The sequence below is a fragment of the Capra hircus genome, chromosome 18 (assembly GCF_001704415.2).
Source record: "Capra hircus breed San Clemente chromosome 18, ASM170441v1, whole genome shotgun sequence".
Lineage (NCBI taxonomy): Eukaryota > Metazoa > Chordata > Mammalia > Artiodactyla > Bovidae > Capra > Capra hircus.
The window spans coordinates 26,647,865-26,663,484 of NC_030825.1; the positions used below are offsets into that span (position 1 = coordinate 26,647,865).

Sequence of the window (15,620 nt, forward strand, 5' to 3'; positions counted from 1 at the left end):
GTGATTGTGGCGTTTGTGAGCGCTTCTGTGGATGACCTCTTGGTGACCAGAGGGGACGGAACGATGGGGCGCTAGTGATAGGCACTCTGACATTGGTACATCTTGCGTGTGCTCTAAGAGACGGCAACTAGCAGTGAGAGGGTACCAAGGAGATCTCCGGAGCGTCCATCCTACAAGCACCCCCAGAGGAAGGCAAGGCGCACTGGGGCGCGTGTGAGCCTAGGTTGGGGGTGTGCGGGGAGCAAAGATAAAGGGTAGCTCCGGATCCCCGATCCCTCCAGGCCCGGCCGGGACCCCTCTACACCACCACCCTAACCCGGTCCCGGGGCCCAGGCCCCGAGAGCGCGCTCACCAACTGCAGGAGCATGAGCGCACCGAGGCTGGAGCGCACGAACCCCAAGTCGGGGCTCAGCGTCGACACCACGGCGCCGCCTCCCTGAGCCGGGCTGCTGGTTCTCGTGTTCACTTTGGACGGGAACTCTGCCATGGCGCCGCTCGCCTCCCGAGGTTGCTCCGGCCGTCGTCGCCGCCCCTCCCGCGGCAGGTGCCGGCTTCTGCGCGGCTCCTCCCCGGGGGGCTCCCGCTGGCGCTGCGGCTCCCGGAGCTACGCGCGGCGTCTGGGCGGGGAGCCGCGAGCCGCCAGGTGCTACAGGAATCCCGGCCCGGCCCTCGTCACGAGACCCGCCCCTTTAACCCTTCGCTCACCGCCGGCCGGTCCAGCTCCGACCAGCACACGAAGTTGCCAGTTCTTTACAGACGCGCAAAGTGAGGCCGCGGTCAATGAGATGGCTCCACCAGAACCAGCCTAGACAGCCTCACCTGTCTCTCCCCGGAAAGCCGCCTGCTGGCAATTTCCCCCACATTCGGGGCGGCTTTGAGCGCTCCGCGCCCTCCTTGCCGTTGGCTTCCGAGCCTTGGGATAAACTGGCGGGTGCTTGCAAAGCTACCCACATCCCTCCTGGATGTCTCTCCAGCGCTGTGTGCTGTTGGGAGAGCCCCTGCACCTCTCTGGAGTCTCCCCGTAAAGCGGGATCGTCTGAAAGTGAAGTCGCTCAGTCGTGTCCGACTCTTCGTGATCCCATAGACTGCAGCCTACCATGGGATTCTCCAGGCAAGAATACTGGAGTGGGTTGCCATTTCCTTCTCCAGGGGGATCTTCCTGACCCAGGGATCGAACCCAGGTCCCCCACATTGCGGGCAGATGCTTTAACCTCTGAGCCACCAGGGAAGCCCCAAAGGGTCCCAGATGTCCGAGCATCCATGAGGGGAGGGTCTGGATGAAATGTGGGAGTGCTTGGAAGGAGGAGATCCTTTTATGACTCAATTGATGTGGTCTTCTGAACTGACAAGATCGCCGAGCCTCAGTTTCCTCGTCTGTAATACAAGGAGAGGAATGAGCCGCACTTCACAGAGCCTCCGGCAGAATAAATGAAATATTGCACGGAAAGGTTTTGCCTTTGGGTGGGGGGCGGGGAGGTTGTCAGAAACCGGGAGATGATGTTGTAGTTACAGTTTCTTTGCTCCACTTGCGCCCTAAAACTCACTTGCTCGCGCGCAAACACACACACACACACACACACACCCCTCAGGTTATAGAGACCTGCACAGACAATTGTTTCGTTTATTCATCAACCAGAGATTGTTGAGATCTTACTATATTGTCAGGCCCTATCCCAGGCCATGTGAATACAGCAAGCAAAAAAACACACAAGGCCTTCTGGGATCCCACTTCCTACTGGAGGTGACAAGTATAAACTGGAGAGAAAAGATAACTTCAGATAGTGACAAGTGCTATAACTAGAAACAGCAACAACCAGGAATTCGTTGGCAGTCCAGTGGTTAGGACTCAGGGCTCTCACAGATGGGATGGGTTCTATCCCTGGTCAGGGAAATCAGATATCACGTGGTGTGGCCCATAAATACGTATATAAGTAAAACAGGAGTGTGACAGAGATGACCCTGAGGTAAATTTTAGACAAAGTAGTCAAAGATGACCTCTCGGGGATTTCCCTGGTGGTCCAGTGGCTCAGACTCCATGCTCCTAGTGCAGGGGCATGGGTTTGGTTTCTGGTCAAGGAACTAGATCCCACAACTACAGATTCCACAGGCCACAAGGAAGATCGAATATCCCACCTGCTGCAGCTAAGACCTGGTGCATCCAAATGAATAAGCAGATACTGGAAAAAAAAAAAAAGAAATCAAAGATAATCTCTCAGAGAAAGTGACACTTGATATTTACTCAACTGGATATTCAACCCCCACTCCCATCCCCTTCCCAAAGCACCTGAGACCCTCTTTTCCACCCCATGCAGACAGTAGATACTCAGGGAATGAGAAATGCTTCTTGGTAACAGCAAAATCGTTACCCAGAGCCCAGCCTCTCTGCAGACTGCTCGAGGCCAAGTGCAGAACAAAGCTGTCGAGCAAACCCTTGATTTTAGGATGACACAGAAAACAGTAAGACAATTGTTTCCGAGGCAGATTCTAAAACAGTAGAGTATTTTTGTTTTTGTTTTGGTTTGGATTCTGTGTTTTTGCTTAATCCCACTTTCATTCCTTTCAAATGGCAACAAGCAAGACTCAATCACTGTACTGTATTTTTTTTTCCTTCGACCTTTTCTTCCAAACCAATTTCACTCGCCTCCGGTCAGAAAAAGTGGGAAGGAACCTGTCCCCAGGCTGGAATGTGACGCCCACCCAGAGCCCCCACTTTTGCCAAGGAAGCCCTGGGTTCTTGGGACAGGGGAACAGAGAGCCAGCTGAGGTTGTGGAGGAGAGGGTCTCTCTGTTCCCAGGGTGAGTTCCCCTCCTTCTGTCTGAAAGGCTGCCTCCACACATCATCTGGAGCACGTGTCTAACCTGTGCCTGCTTAGTTGTGTCCGACTCTTTGCGGCCCCATGGTCTGTAACCCCCAGACTCCTCTGTCCATGGAATTTCCCAGGCAAGAATACTGGAGTGGGTTGCCATTTCCTACTCCAGGGGATCTCCCCAACCCAGGGACAGCACTCACGTCTCCTGTGTCTTTTACATTGGCAGGCAGATTCTTTACCACTGAGCCACCAGGGAAGTTTTCCTTAATTCTACAAAATCTCCCTACTCTGATCAAGCCCCTACTGTGTGCAGGGCTTGTTGTCCTTGGGGTGGGGGTGGAGCATAATTGCAGGGGCTGTGGGGATTCCAGCACTGAGCAGATGTTTGGTGTGCACCAGGCAGAGACATTACTTTGCCAACAAAGGTCCATCTAGTCAACAGTATGGTTTTTCTAGTAGTCGTGTATGGATGTGAGTTGGACCATAAAGAAGGCTGAGCGCCCAAGAATTGATGCTTCTGAATTGTGTTGGAGAAGACTCTTGAGAGTCCCTTGGACTGCAAGGAGACCAAACCAGTCAATCTTAAAGGAAATCAATCCTGAATATTCACTGGAAGGACTGATGCTGAAGCTGAAGCTCCAATATTTGGCCACCTGATGTGAAGAACTGACTCATTAGAAAAGACCTGGATGCTGGCAAAGATTGAAGGCAGGAGAAGGGAACAACAGGGGGTGAGATGGTTGGATGGCATCACTGACTCAACGGACATGAGTTTGAGCAAGCTCCGGGAGATGGTGAAGGACAGGGAAGCCTAGCATACTGCAGTCCATGGAGTCGCAAAGAGTCGGACATGACCAAGCTCCTGAACAACAACAGGCACTGAGAACAGTGCTGTGAGCCATCCAAGCAGAGACTCTACCCTCAGGGAATGTGATGGGAGAGACAGTCTCGAGATAAACAAATCCGCAGATATATAGATCATTTGATGACATACTACAAGAGAAATAAAGATGCCCTGGGAAAGAATAATAGAGATTTGGGGGTGTCATTTAAACAACTGTGTCAGGGAAAGTGTAAGCACTTAGGCAAAGACTTGAAGAATGCATAAGAATCAGACAGAAAAAGACCATTCTAGGCTCAGAAAACTACTATAGGTGCAAAGGTTCTGAGGCAGGAAAGACTTTGGCATCTTGGAGTAGGGACATAAATTTATAAAATGAAGGGACTGGGGAGAGGTGAAGTTCGAGAGGCAGCCAAAAGCCAGGTCAGTGGTGGTGCCCAATTGTGTTCAACTCTTTGAGACCCCCTGACCTCACCAGGCTCCTCTGTCCATGGGATTTCCCAGGTAAGAATACTTGAGTGGGTTGCCATTTCCTTCTCCAAGGGATCTTCCAACCCAGGGATCAAATCTGTGTCTCCTTCGACTTCTGCTTGGCAGGTGAATTCTTTACCACCTGGGAAGCCTGGAGCCAGGTCACCTAGGTCTAAAATCCTTGCTAAGAGAGTGTTTGGGCTGTGCCTTGTGGCATTTGGGATCTTAGTTCCTAGAGCAGGGATTGAACCCGTGCCCCATGAAGTAGATGCACAGAGTCTTAACCACTGTATCACTAGAGTATTGCTGGATTTTATTATTAAAAAACAGACAATTAGCTGGCAGTTACACCATCTGATTTCCAATTTTTCCAAAAATTCACAGAAAGATTCCTTTGAGGGGTCATCCAACAAAATCCAGAAGCCAGCTTTAGGAGGTTGCTGATTAAAATCAGCCAATATTGACCGAACACGTTTCCAACTGGCCCTGTGCTTAGTGCTGTGGGGTTGGTTAGTTTTGGTTCATTTTTCATTGCACAATTATTTCATTAGTTTGTTTCACTGCACATCATACACACATCTTCAAATCTGGACCCTCACCTTTAGTTAATCACTGAGAAGAATTTAGAGTATCCCATCAGATCTCTCTTTTTCTTATTTTTTTCACGACCATATAATATGTGGAAATACACAGACTTGCTTTGTGTGGAACTTTAAAAATTTTTTACCAAGCAATGGGAATAGACTGTATGCATTGGAACTTGATATTTTTTTCACTTAACATGTCTTGGAAATTTCTCCACAACAACACACAAAATTGACATAATTCTTTTTACATGTCATATATTTGATAAAGAATCTGCCTACGATGCGGGAAAACCAGATTTGATCCCTGGGTTGGGAAGATTCCCTGAAGAAAGTAATGGCTACCCACTCCAGTATTTTTGCCTGGAAAATTCCATGGACAGAAGGGCCTGGCGAGCTACAGGCCATGGGGTTGCAAAGAGTTGGACACAACTGAGCAATTAACACAACAACAATAATATTTGATAGGATGGCTGTTACAGTATCCTTTACCTATTGGTAAACAGTTAAGTGGTTTCTAATAGTTCCTCATTACAAGTTATATTGCAACAGGAGGGAAGGGGGCAGAGCATAACCTTTAAAAGAATGACATAGCCATTGAGGATATTAGGCCCCAGATGGAGGAAGAGTCAACTTTCAGTAGACCCCAACCCTCATTATACACTTTGTTTTTGTTGCTCAGTTGCTGAGTCGTGTCTGACTTTTCGACCCCGCAGATTGCACAGTCCTCCCTGTCCTCCGCTGTCTCCTGGACTTTGCTCAGATTCGTGTGCGTTGAGTCAGTGATGCTATCTAACCATCTCATCCTCAGCTGCCCCCTTCTCCTTTTGCCTTCAATCTTTCCCAGCATTATACACTTGTAATGCAATAGCATATGCTAAATGACGTACCCACAGGCTCCAGGACAGTTCTGAGGCTAAGCATGTGCATATGTGTGTCTGACTTTTTGTAACCCCATGGACTATAGCCCTCCAGGCTTTTCTGTCCATGGGATTTCCCAGGTAGGAATACTGGAGTGGGTTGCCATTTCCTCCTCCAGGGGGTCTTCCCAACCCAGGGATAGAACCAAACCTCCTCTTTTGTGTTGCAGGCGGATTCTTCACTGCTGGGAAGCCTGAGTTCAGTTCAATCGCGTCCGACTCTTTGCTACCCCATGGACTGCAGCATGCCAGGCCTCCCTGTTCATCACCAACTCCCAGAGTTTACTCAAACTCATGTCTATTGAGTCGGTGATGCCATCCAACCATCTCATCCTCTGTCGTCCCCTTCTCCTCCCGCTTTCAATCTTTCCCAACATCAGGGTCTTTTCCAATGAGTCAGCTCTTCACATTAGGTGGCCAAAGTATTGGGAGTTTCAGCTTCAGTATCAGTCCTTCCAATGAATATTCAGGACTGATTTCCTTGAGGATTGACTGGTTGGATCTCCTTGCAGTCCAAGGGACTCTCAAGAGTCTTCTCCAACACCACAGTTCAAAAGCATCAATCCTTCAGCACTCAGCTTTCTTTATAGTCCAACTCTCACATCCATACATGACCACTGGAAAAAATCATAGCCTTAACTAGATGGACCTTTTTGGGCAAAGTAATGTCTCTGCTTTTTAGTATGCTGCCTTGTTGGTCATAACTTTTCTTCCAAGAAGTAAATGTCTTTTAATTTCATGGCTGCAGTCACCATCTGCAATGATTTTGGAGCCCCCCAAAATAAAGTCTGCCACTGTTTCCATTGTTTCTCCATCTATTTGCCAGGAAGTGATGGGACCAGATGCCATGATCCTTGTTTTCTGAATGTTGAGCTTTCAGCCATCTTTTTCACTCTCCTCTTTCACTTTCATCAACAGGCTCTTTAGTTCTTCACTTTCTGCCATAAGGGTGGTGTCATATGCATATCTGAGGTTATTGATATTTCTCCCAGCAAGCTTGATTCCAACCTGTGTTTCATCCAGCCAGCATTTAGCATGATGTACTCTGCATAGAAGTTAAATAAGCAGGGTGACAATATACAGCCTTGACGTACTCCTTTCCCAATTTGGAACCAGTCCTCTGTCCCATGTCTGGTTCTAACTGTTGCTTCCTGACCTGCATACAGATTTCTCAGGAGACAGGTAAGGTAGTCTGGTAGTCCCATCTTTTGAAGAATTTTTCACAGTTTATTGTGATCCACACAGGCAAAGGCTTTGGTGTAGTCAATAAAGCAGAAATAGATGTTTTTCTGGAATTCTCTTGCTTTTTCAATGATCCAGCAGATGTTGGCAATTTGATCTCTGGTTCCTCTGCCTTTTCTAAAACCAGTTTGAACATCTGGAAGTTCTTGGTTCACGTATTGTTGAAGCCTGGCTTGGAGAATTTTGAGCATTACTTTACTAGCGTGTGAGATGAGGGCAATTGTGTAGTAGTTTGAGCATTCTTTGGCATTGCCTTTCTTAGGGATTGGAATGAAAACTGACCTTTTCCAGTCCTATGGCCACTGCTGAGTTTTCCAAATTTGCTGGCATATTGAGTGCAGCACTTTCACAGCATCATCTTCCAGGATTTGAAATAGCTCAGCTGGAATTCTATCACCTCCACTAGCTTTGTTTGTAGTGATGCTTCCCAAGGCCCGGTTGACTTCACATTCCAGGATGTCTGGCTCTAGGTGAGTGATCACACCATCATGATTATCCGGGTCGTGAAGATCTTTTTTGTACAGTTCTTCTGTGTATTCTTGCCACCTCTTCTTAATATCCTCTGCTGTTAGGTCCATACCATTTCTGTCCTTTATCGAGCCCATCTTTGCATGAAATGTTCCCTTGGTATCTCTAATTTTCTTAAAGAGATCTCTAGTCTTTCCCATTCTATTGTTTTCCTCTATTTCTTTGCACTGATCACTGAGGAAGGCTTTCTTATCTCTTCTTGCTATTCTTTGGAACTCTGCATTCAAATGGGTATCTCTTTCCTTTTCTCCTTTGCTTTTCACTTCTCTTCTTTTCACAGCTATTTGTAATGCCTCCTCAGACAACCATTTTGCCTTTTTGCATTTCTTTTCCATGGGGATGGTCTTGATTCCTGTCACTTATACAATGTCATGAACCTCCATCCACAGTTCGTCAGTCACTCTATCAGACCTAGTCCCTTAAATCTATTTCTCACTTCCACTGTATAATCGTAAGAGATTTGATTTAGGTCACACCTGAATGGTCTAGAGGTTTTCCCTACTTTCTTCAATTTATGTCTGAATTTGGCAATAAGGAGTTCATGATCTGAGCCACAGTCAGCTCCCGTCTTGTTTTTGCTGACTGTATAAAGCTTCTCCATCTTGGGCTGCAAAGAATATAATCAATCTGATTTCAGTGTTGACCATCTGGTGATGTCCACGTGTAGAGTATTCTCTTGTGTTGTTGGAAGAGGGTGTTGTTGGAAGACAGTGGCTCAAATCCTGGAAATCCCCGCCCTCTTCTCCAAAATAGTTGGAATAATCCTCCCGCTTATTGGCCTATGAAATTACCCAGCCCATAAAACTAACCACCTCATATTTTGGGGCTGCTATCCCCTTTCAAGACACCACATTTGGTTTATGAAATGTGTATGTCTGTAAATAAATCCGCTTCTTACCTATCACTGCTTCTTGCTGAATTCCTTCTGTGCTGCAACATAAAGAACCTGAGCTTCATTAAGTCCTGAAACCAGGTTTATGATCCCAATTAAAAGATAACAGTTCTGAATCCTGGCCTATGTGTTCAAGTTCCAATCTGAGGAGTTTTCTTTCTTTTAAAAAATTGTTCGTTTATTTTTGACTGCTCCGGGTCTTTGTTGCTGTGTGGACTTTCTCTAGTTGCAGAGAGCTGAAGCTACTCTCTAGTTGCAGCAGGTGGGCCTCTCATCGCAGTGGCCTTTCTTGTTGCAGAACAGAGGCTCTAGACATTCAGGCTTCAGTAGTTATGGTGCATGGGTTTAGTTGGCCTTCAACATGTGGCATCTTCCTAGGCCACAGATCAAACCCTTGTCCCCTGCATTGGCAGGTGAATTCCCAACTACTGGGCCACCAGGGAAGTCCCTGATCAGGCTGGGTTTGAATTCCATCGGAGTTATGTAGTTTCAATATTATATAAGCCTCTTATTTACGTTTTTGCACACATATGAATCCAGTCTTCAAAACAGAACCACTGGATTGAGGCTGTTTGCGGTTTTTAAAAATAGATACTGCCAAATTGCTCCAAAAGTCCCTATTAGTTAACGCCCACGTTAAGAGTAGGTGAACTTAACTATTTACCTGTCCCATGCCTGAAAATGGGCTTCCCTGATGGCTCAGTGGTAAAGAATCTGCCTGCCAATGCAGGAGATGCAAGAGACCCAGGTTTGATCCCTGGGTTGGGAAGATCCCCTGGAGAGGGAAATAGCACCCCACTCCAGTGTTCTTGCTTGAGAAATCCCATGGCCAGAGGAGCCTATAGTCCATGGGGTTGCAAAGAGTCGGACGCGACTGAGTAGGCAGGTGGCTGAAAAGTGGAAGTCGCTCAGTCATGTCCAACTCTTTGCAGCCCCGCCCCATGGACTGAATTCTCCAGGCCAGAATACTGGAGTAGGTAGCCATTCTGTTCTCCAAGGGATCTACCCAACCCAGTAGGTGAACCCAGGTCTCCCTCATTGAAGGTGGATTCTTTACCACCTGAGTCACATGGCTATTGTTTAAATGCTAAGACATGTCTTACTCTTTTGGGACCCCATGGACTGCAGCCTGCCAGGCTCTTCAGTCAATGAAATTTCCCAAGAAAGAATACTAGAGTGGGTTGCCTTTCCTTCTCCAGGAGATCTTCCTGACCCAGGGATTGAACCTGTATCTCCTGCATTGTAGGTGGATTCTTTACTGCTGAGCTACCTGGGAAGCCCACATGGCTATGTGTGGTGAGCTTTTTTTTTTTTTTTAAGAAGTCTCTTTGTTTCCATGTGTATTTCCTAATATTTAGCTGGTGGTGACAAGTATTGACCATTTGTATTTCCTTTTCTGTGAATTTAAGGTTTGAGTCATTTGCCTTCTGTGTAGTAAAGAATTGAAAATTAGGCCAAAGAGTGGTCTGGTCATTTTTCCTCAGTCTCTGAGAAGTAATTGCCCTTGAAATGTCATGCCTCTGTAGGGTAGGGTCTGGTCACACCAGACAGTCTAACAGTGTGGTTTGGGGTGGAGGCACAGGCTGTCAGTTCAAGCAGCTCCACCTGGAAGAGTTGGAAACTGAGCTTGGTGATGTGAGCCATCAACCCGTAGCCAGGTGATGAACTCCCCAAAAAGGCTGTGGCTCCCCAGGCGGTAGGTGAGTTTACCTGGTTGGTAGTACTCCATATGGACTGTCACACATCAGTGCTGGGTAAGGAATGCCTGGAGTGCGTGACTCCCTGGGGAGAGGACAATGGATGTTCCACTTTGGGAAGTCAAAAGTCACCCTTTTAAAATGTACATGATTCAGTGATTTTAGTGTATTCACTGTCGTGAACTATCATCACCACTAATTCCAGAACATCTCCATCACCCCACCTCTGACTGTAATCCGTGTACTTTAGCTGTAACAAACTGTAACAATGAGTATAAGAGCTTGCAGTACATTCTGTGAGGCCTTGTAGCTAATGAACTATTGAATCGCCTGAGGGTGGTTTGGAGCACCCCCTGAACCTTGCAGAAGTGACAACAGTCTTGAGAAGTTCTGTGCTCCCTCTAACACTGCAGCCTGGTTTGTGGATTTTTTTTTTAGGAACTCCTTTTATATTTTGGATCCCCTCTCCCCACAGTTATTTTGTGTTGCTATTGAGGCCCCAGGCTGAGCAGCTGAGTCTGTCCCCTGTGGTAAGATACTCCAAAATAAATATAGAGCTGAATCCTGCTTGGATGAAAGATAGAGACCACATATTTCTCATTCATGAGGTCAAGAAGACCTTCCCGACTACACATTTGCAGAAAGGCTCCTTGGTGATGCCACCCCATAATAGGTGGTGTCAGCCTTCCCAGAGGCTCCTGTGCTGGATTCCGTCTTGGCTAAGACGTGTGTACCCCAAACAGCGGAGGACACTAAGTTATACCAAATATGGACTCTGTTGCTGCTGCTGTTTAGTCCCTAAGTCATGTCCAACTCTTTGAAACCCCATGCAGCCCTTGCAGACTCCTCTGTTCAAGGGATTTTTCAGGCAAAAATGCTGGAGTGGGTTGCCATTTCCTCCTCCAGGGGCTCTTCTCCACCCAAGGATTTAAACCTGCATCTCTTGCATTGCAAGTGGATTCTTTGCCATTGAGCCACCAGGGAAGCCCAAAGATGGACTCAGAGCCGGGCAAAGTAAGAAGATTGATGAGAGGAAATCCAGATATGTTCCATATGAGTGGTTTAAACTGCCAAGAAGCCAGAACCCTCTCTCTGAGCCAGTTCATGTGTGCCTATTCACACTTACTTTCCCCCCTCCTAATAAATATTTCACTTGTTTCACTATTTCACCTGTTTCTGCCCCTGTGTCGAAATTCACTCCCACCAAGCAGGCAAGCCAGGGTCTTGTCACTAGCCACTGGCCTTCATGGTCTAGTGGCCAGGATTCCGTGCTCTCACTGCCATGGGCTGGCTTCAATCTCCGATTCGGGGGGAAACTGAGATTAAGCTGTTGCCAACTGAGACCACCCAAGATCAGTATTGTTTTTTTCTACTTTGTTTCTCGCACTTCGTGCCATTTTGATAAATATGTATGCTGCTGCTGCTGCATCGCTTCAGTCATGTCCGGCTCTGTGCGACCCCATAGACGGCAGCCCACCAGGCTCCCCCATCCCTGGGATTCTCCAGGCAAGAACACTGGAGTGGGTTGCCATTTCCTTCTCCAATGCATGAAAGTGAAAAGTGAAAGTGAAGTCACTCAGTCGTGTCCGACTCTTCGAACGTCATGGACTGCAGCCTACCAGGCTCCTCTGTCCATGGGATTTTCCAGGCAAGAGTACTGGAGTGGGGTGCCATCGCTTTCTCATAATAACACACAGAAATGTTTTTCCTTAATTTTTGGCCACTCCACCAGGCATGTGGAATCTTAGTTCTCCAACCAATGATTAAACCCACACCCCCTGCATTGGAAGCATGTGTGCTTAGTCATGTCCAACTCTTTGCAACCCCCATGGACTATAGCCCCCCAGTCTCCCCTTTCCTGGGATTATTCCAGCCGGAATACTGGAGTGAGTTGCCATTTCCTTCTCCAGGGTAACTTCCTGACCCAGGGATTGAGCTCATTCTCCCGAAGCTCCTGCATTGGCAGGCAGATGGAAGGGTGGAGTCAACCACTGGAACACCAAGGAAGTTCCTCACCACCAAAGTTAAAATATAGAACATTGTGATTAGTCCAGAAAGGTCCTTCATGACCTCTACTCTGGTTCCAGGCAACCGCCAATCTATCTTCTGTCATTGTTGCCTTGCTTTTTCCAGAAAGTCATATAAATGGAGTCTTCACCCCACTCCAGCACTCTTGCCTGGAAAATCCCATGGATGGAGGAGCCTGGTAGGCTGCAGTCCATGGGTTTGCTAAGAGTCAGACACGACTGAGCGACTTCACTTTCACTTTTCACTTTCATTCTTTGGAGAAGGAAATGGCAACCCAGTCTAGTGTTCTTGCCTGGACAATCCCAGGAACGGGGGACTCTGGTCCCCCTGGCTGCTGTCTATGGGGTTACACAGAGTCGGACACGACTGAAGCGACTTAGTAGTAGTAGTATATGACATAATTGTGGCAAGCTGAACAATGCCCACTCTACCAAGATGGTCCCTCTTAATTCCTGGAACCTGTAAATGTTACCTCTTCTAGCAATAGGGATTCTGCGGGTGTGATTAAGGACTTTAAAATGAGATTATTCAGGATTATATAATTGTGCTGTGCTGTGCTTGGTCATGTCCGACTCTTCACAACTCCATGGACTGTAGCCCACCAGGCTCCTCTGTCCATGGAATTTTCCAGGCAAGCATACTGGAGTGGTTTGCCATTTCCTTCTCCAGCAGATCTTTCCAACCCAGGGATCAAGCCCGAGTCTCTTGTGTCTCTTCAATAGCAGGCAGATTCCTTACCTGTTGAGCTATTACATTTAGAATGGATAAACAATAAGGTCCTGCTGTATAGCACAGGGAACTATATTCAATATCCTGTGATAAACCATAATGGAAAAGAATATATAAATATGTATCAGTATTTATGTGTATAACTGAGTCGCCTTGCTGTACAGCAGAGATTGGCATACCATTGTGAACCAACTATGCTTCAATAAATAAAAATTTTTTTAAAATAATGGAAGCCACCGAAGTGTTTATCTACAGATGAATGGATAAATGTAGTATACATGGAAAAAGCAAAATGTAGTATAGATGTACAATGGAACATTCTTCAGCCTTTAAAAGGAAGGAAATTCTGACGCATGCTGTGAATACACTTTGAAGTTTGTTGTTGTTTAGTCACTTATTTGTGTCCACCAACCCTTTGCAACCCCGTAGACTGTAGCCCGCCAGGCTCCTCTGTCCGTGGGATTTCCCAGTCAAGAGTACTGGGATGGGTTGCCATTTCCTTCTCCAAGGGCTCTTCCTGACCCAGGGATTGAACCCATGTCTCCTGCAGTGTAGGCGGATTCTCCACCACTGAGTCACCTAGGAAGAACCAAACCTTGAAGACATTATCATAAATGAAACAGGTCAGTCACAAAAGGACACATATTACGTGATTCTACTTATATGAGCTATCTAGAATATTCAAATTAATAAAGACAGAAAGTAGAATGGTGGTTGGGCACAGAGTCTCAGTTTTGCATGATGGAAAGAGTACTGAAGAAGGGTGGTGGTGAAGGTTGTCTAGTGTAAGTGTGTACACTTACACACATACATGTACGTATCTGTCCAATTAGCAATGCTAAAGTGAATTTGCTCATAGATGCAGAACTGGCTTCTACCAAGGGTGGAATCGATTTCATTTTATAGATAAGATTTTTTGCAAATTTATGAACTAAATATTAAGCAATTGAAACAGCATGATGAATGGATAAAGAAGTTGTGGTACATATGTACAAAGGAATATTACTCAGCCATAAAAAGAACGCATTTGAGTCAGTTCTAATGAGGTAGATGAAATGAGTTCTAATGAGGTAGACGAAATGAGAGCCTATTATAGAGTGAAGTCAGAAAGAAAAAAAAAAACCACATATATAAAGAATCTAGAAAGGTGGCATGATGAGCCTATTTGCAGGGCAGCAGTGGAGATGCAGATGTAGAGAACAGGCTTGTGGCCACAGTGGGAGGAGAAGGTGGGACAAACTGAGAGAGCAGCATGGAAACAGGTCCAGTATCATGTAAAACCGATAGCCGGTGTAAGTCACAAACCCAGTGCTCTGTGACAGCCTCGAGGGCTGATATGGGGTGGGCGGTGGGAGGGGGCTTCAAGAGGAAGGGGACATACGTATACCTGTGGCTGATTCATGTTGATGTATGGCAGAGACCAACGCAATATTATAAAGCAATGATCCTCCAACTAAAATAAATCCATTAAAAAAAATAAAAAACAAGCCACACTCGCTCCCTGCAATGGCCCCAACTGTCTGTGGAGTGTGCTTCTCTCTGTATCTGAATAAGTCTACTTCTTACCTTTAAAAAAAAAACAAACAAACAAGAAGTCACTAGAGGAGCACACGCAAAAAGCCTGAATACATATAGCCAAAGGGCTTCTCTGGTGGGCCAATGGCTATGCTCCCTTGGGGCCCAGGTTCTAATCTGTGGTCAGGGATCCTACAAGTTGTAAGACTCAGCCGGAAAAAAACAAAAAAAACACCCCTCAAAATCCATGTAATCAATATAAACATTTTTATTGAGACATCTTGCATTTCTTTTTTTGCACTAAGATGACAACACATCCCAAATGCTCTGTAGCTACATGTGACTAGTGGCTTCTGTAATAGAACGGCTGTAGACAACACCTAACATTCATTTGAAAGAACATCCAGAAATCTTTTTGTCTTTTTCAAATTCTTTTCCAATTTTCCTAACAGTTAAAACTTTTCTCTTTAATTATTTTTTATGATTTGACTGTGCTGGGTCTTCGTTGCTGGGTGGGCTTTCTCTAGTTGCAGAGAGTGGGGGCTACTCTCTAGTTTCGGGCGGACTTCTCATTGCAGTGGCTTCTCGTGTAGCACAGCACCGGCTCTAGATGCTCAGGCTTCAGTAGTTTGGGCAGGAGGCCTCCATGCTTGCACTTCCCTGGCTCTAGTAACAGGCTCAATAATTGTGGTGCCTGGGCTTTGTTGCTCCAAGGTCTGTGGGATCTTCCTGGATCAGGGACCGAATGAGTGTCTCCTGCATTGGCGGGAGGATTCTTTTCCACTGAGCCACCAGGAAAGTCCTCCTGACAGTTTTTTAAATTAAAACAGAATTACCCAAGTAATCCATGTTCAAAATATAAATATCACATGCAGGTAACCAATGAGAAAAGAAAATTCACAATAAATGCCACCACCCGGGGATAACCACAGGTCCTGATGTTTCTATGGCCTTTGAGACTTTAATAGGAACATTTTATTATATATATATATTTTAAATAAATAATCTTTGTAATGAAACTGAGTTCCCCTGAAATCAAGTTCCTCTGCCAAGTTTATGAGTGATCGTTCTATTCAATACCTGTGACCATCACGTTGAGGCATATCAAAGAAAAGGAGGAATCGAAACTGTGCAGAACCCTGTGGGCCCCTCCCCACATGCAAGGGCCTTTCTTTGCCCCTAGCATTTCTCTCTTTTTTCCCCGCCCATTTCTTGTTTGTAGGAAAAAGGTTTCAGCCTCCAAGACCTTCTCTGATTCAAACAGTAATTAGAGTGAGGGAATGCAGAAAGAAACCATAGCACAGCCTTGGGGTGTGCTCTTGGTTCCTCCTGCTGGTGATGTAATAACCTGACGCACGTCTCT

General features: G+C 46.3%; 1 protein-coding gene across 1 annotated transcript in view; it reads right to left on the reverse strand.

Moving 5' to 3' along the window:
• The window catches only part of PLLP (plasmolipin), a 28,879-nt gene extending 28,249 nt beyond the window's left edge, over positions 1 to 630 (reverse strand). Inside the window, exon 1 of the mRNA XM_018062039.1 lies at positions 353 to 630. Coding sequence (XP_017917528.1) covers positions 353 to 487 — 135 coding nt within the window. The 5' untranslated portion in view covers positions 488 to 630. The remainder of the gene's footprint in view (positions 1 to 352) is intronic.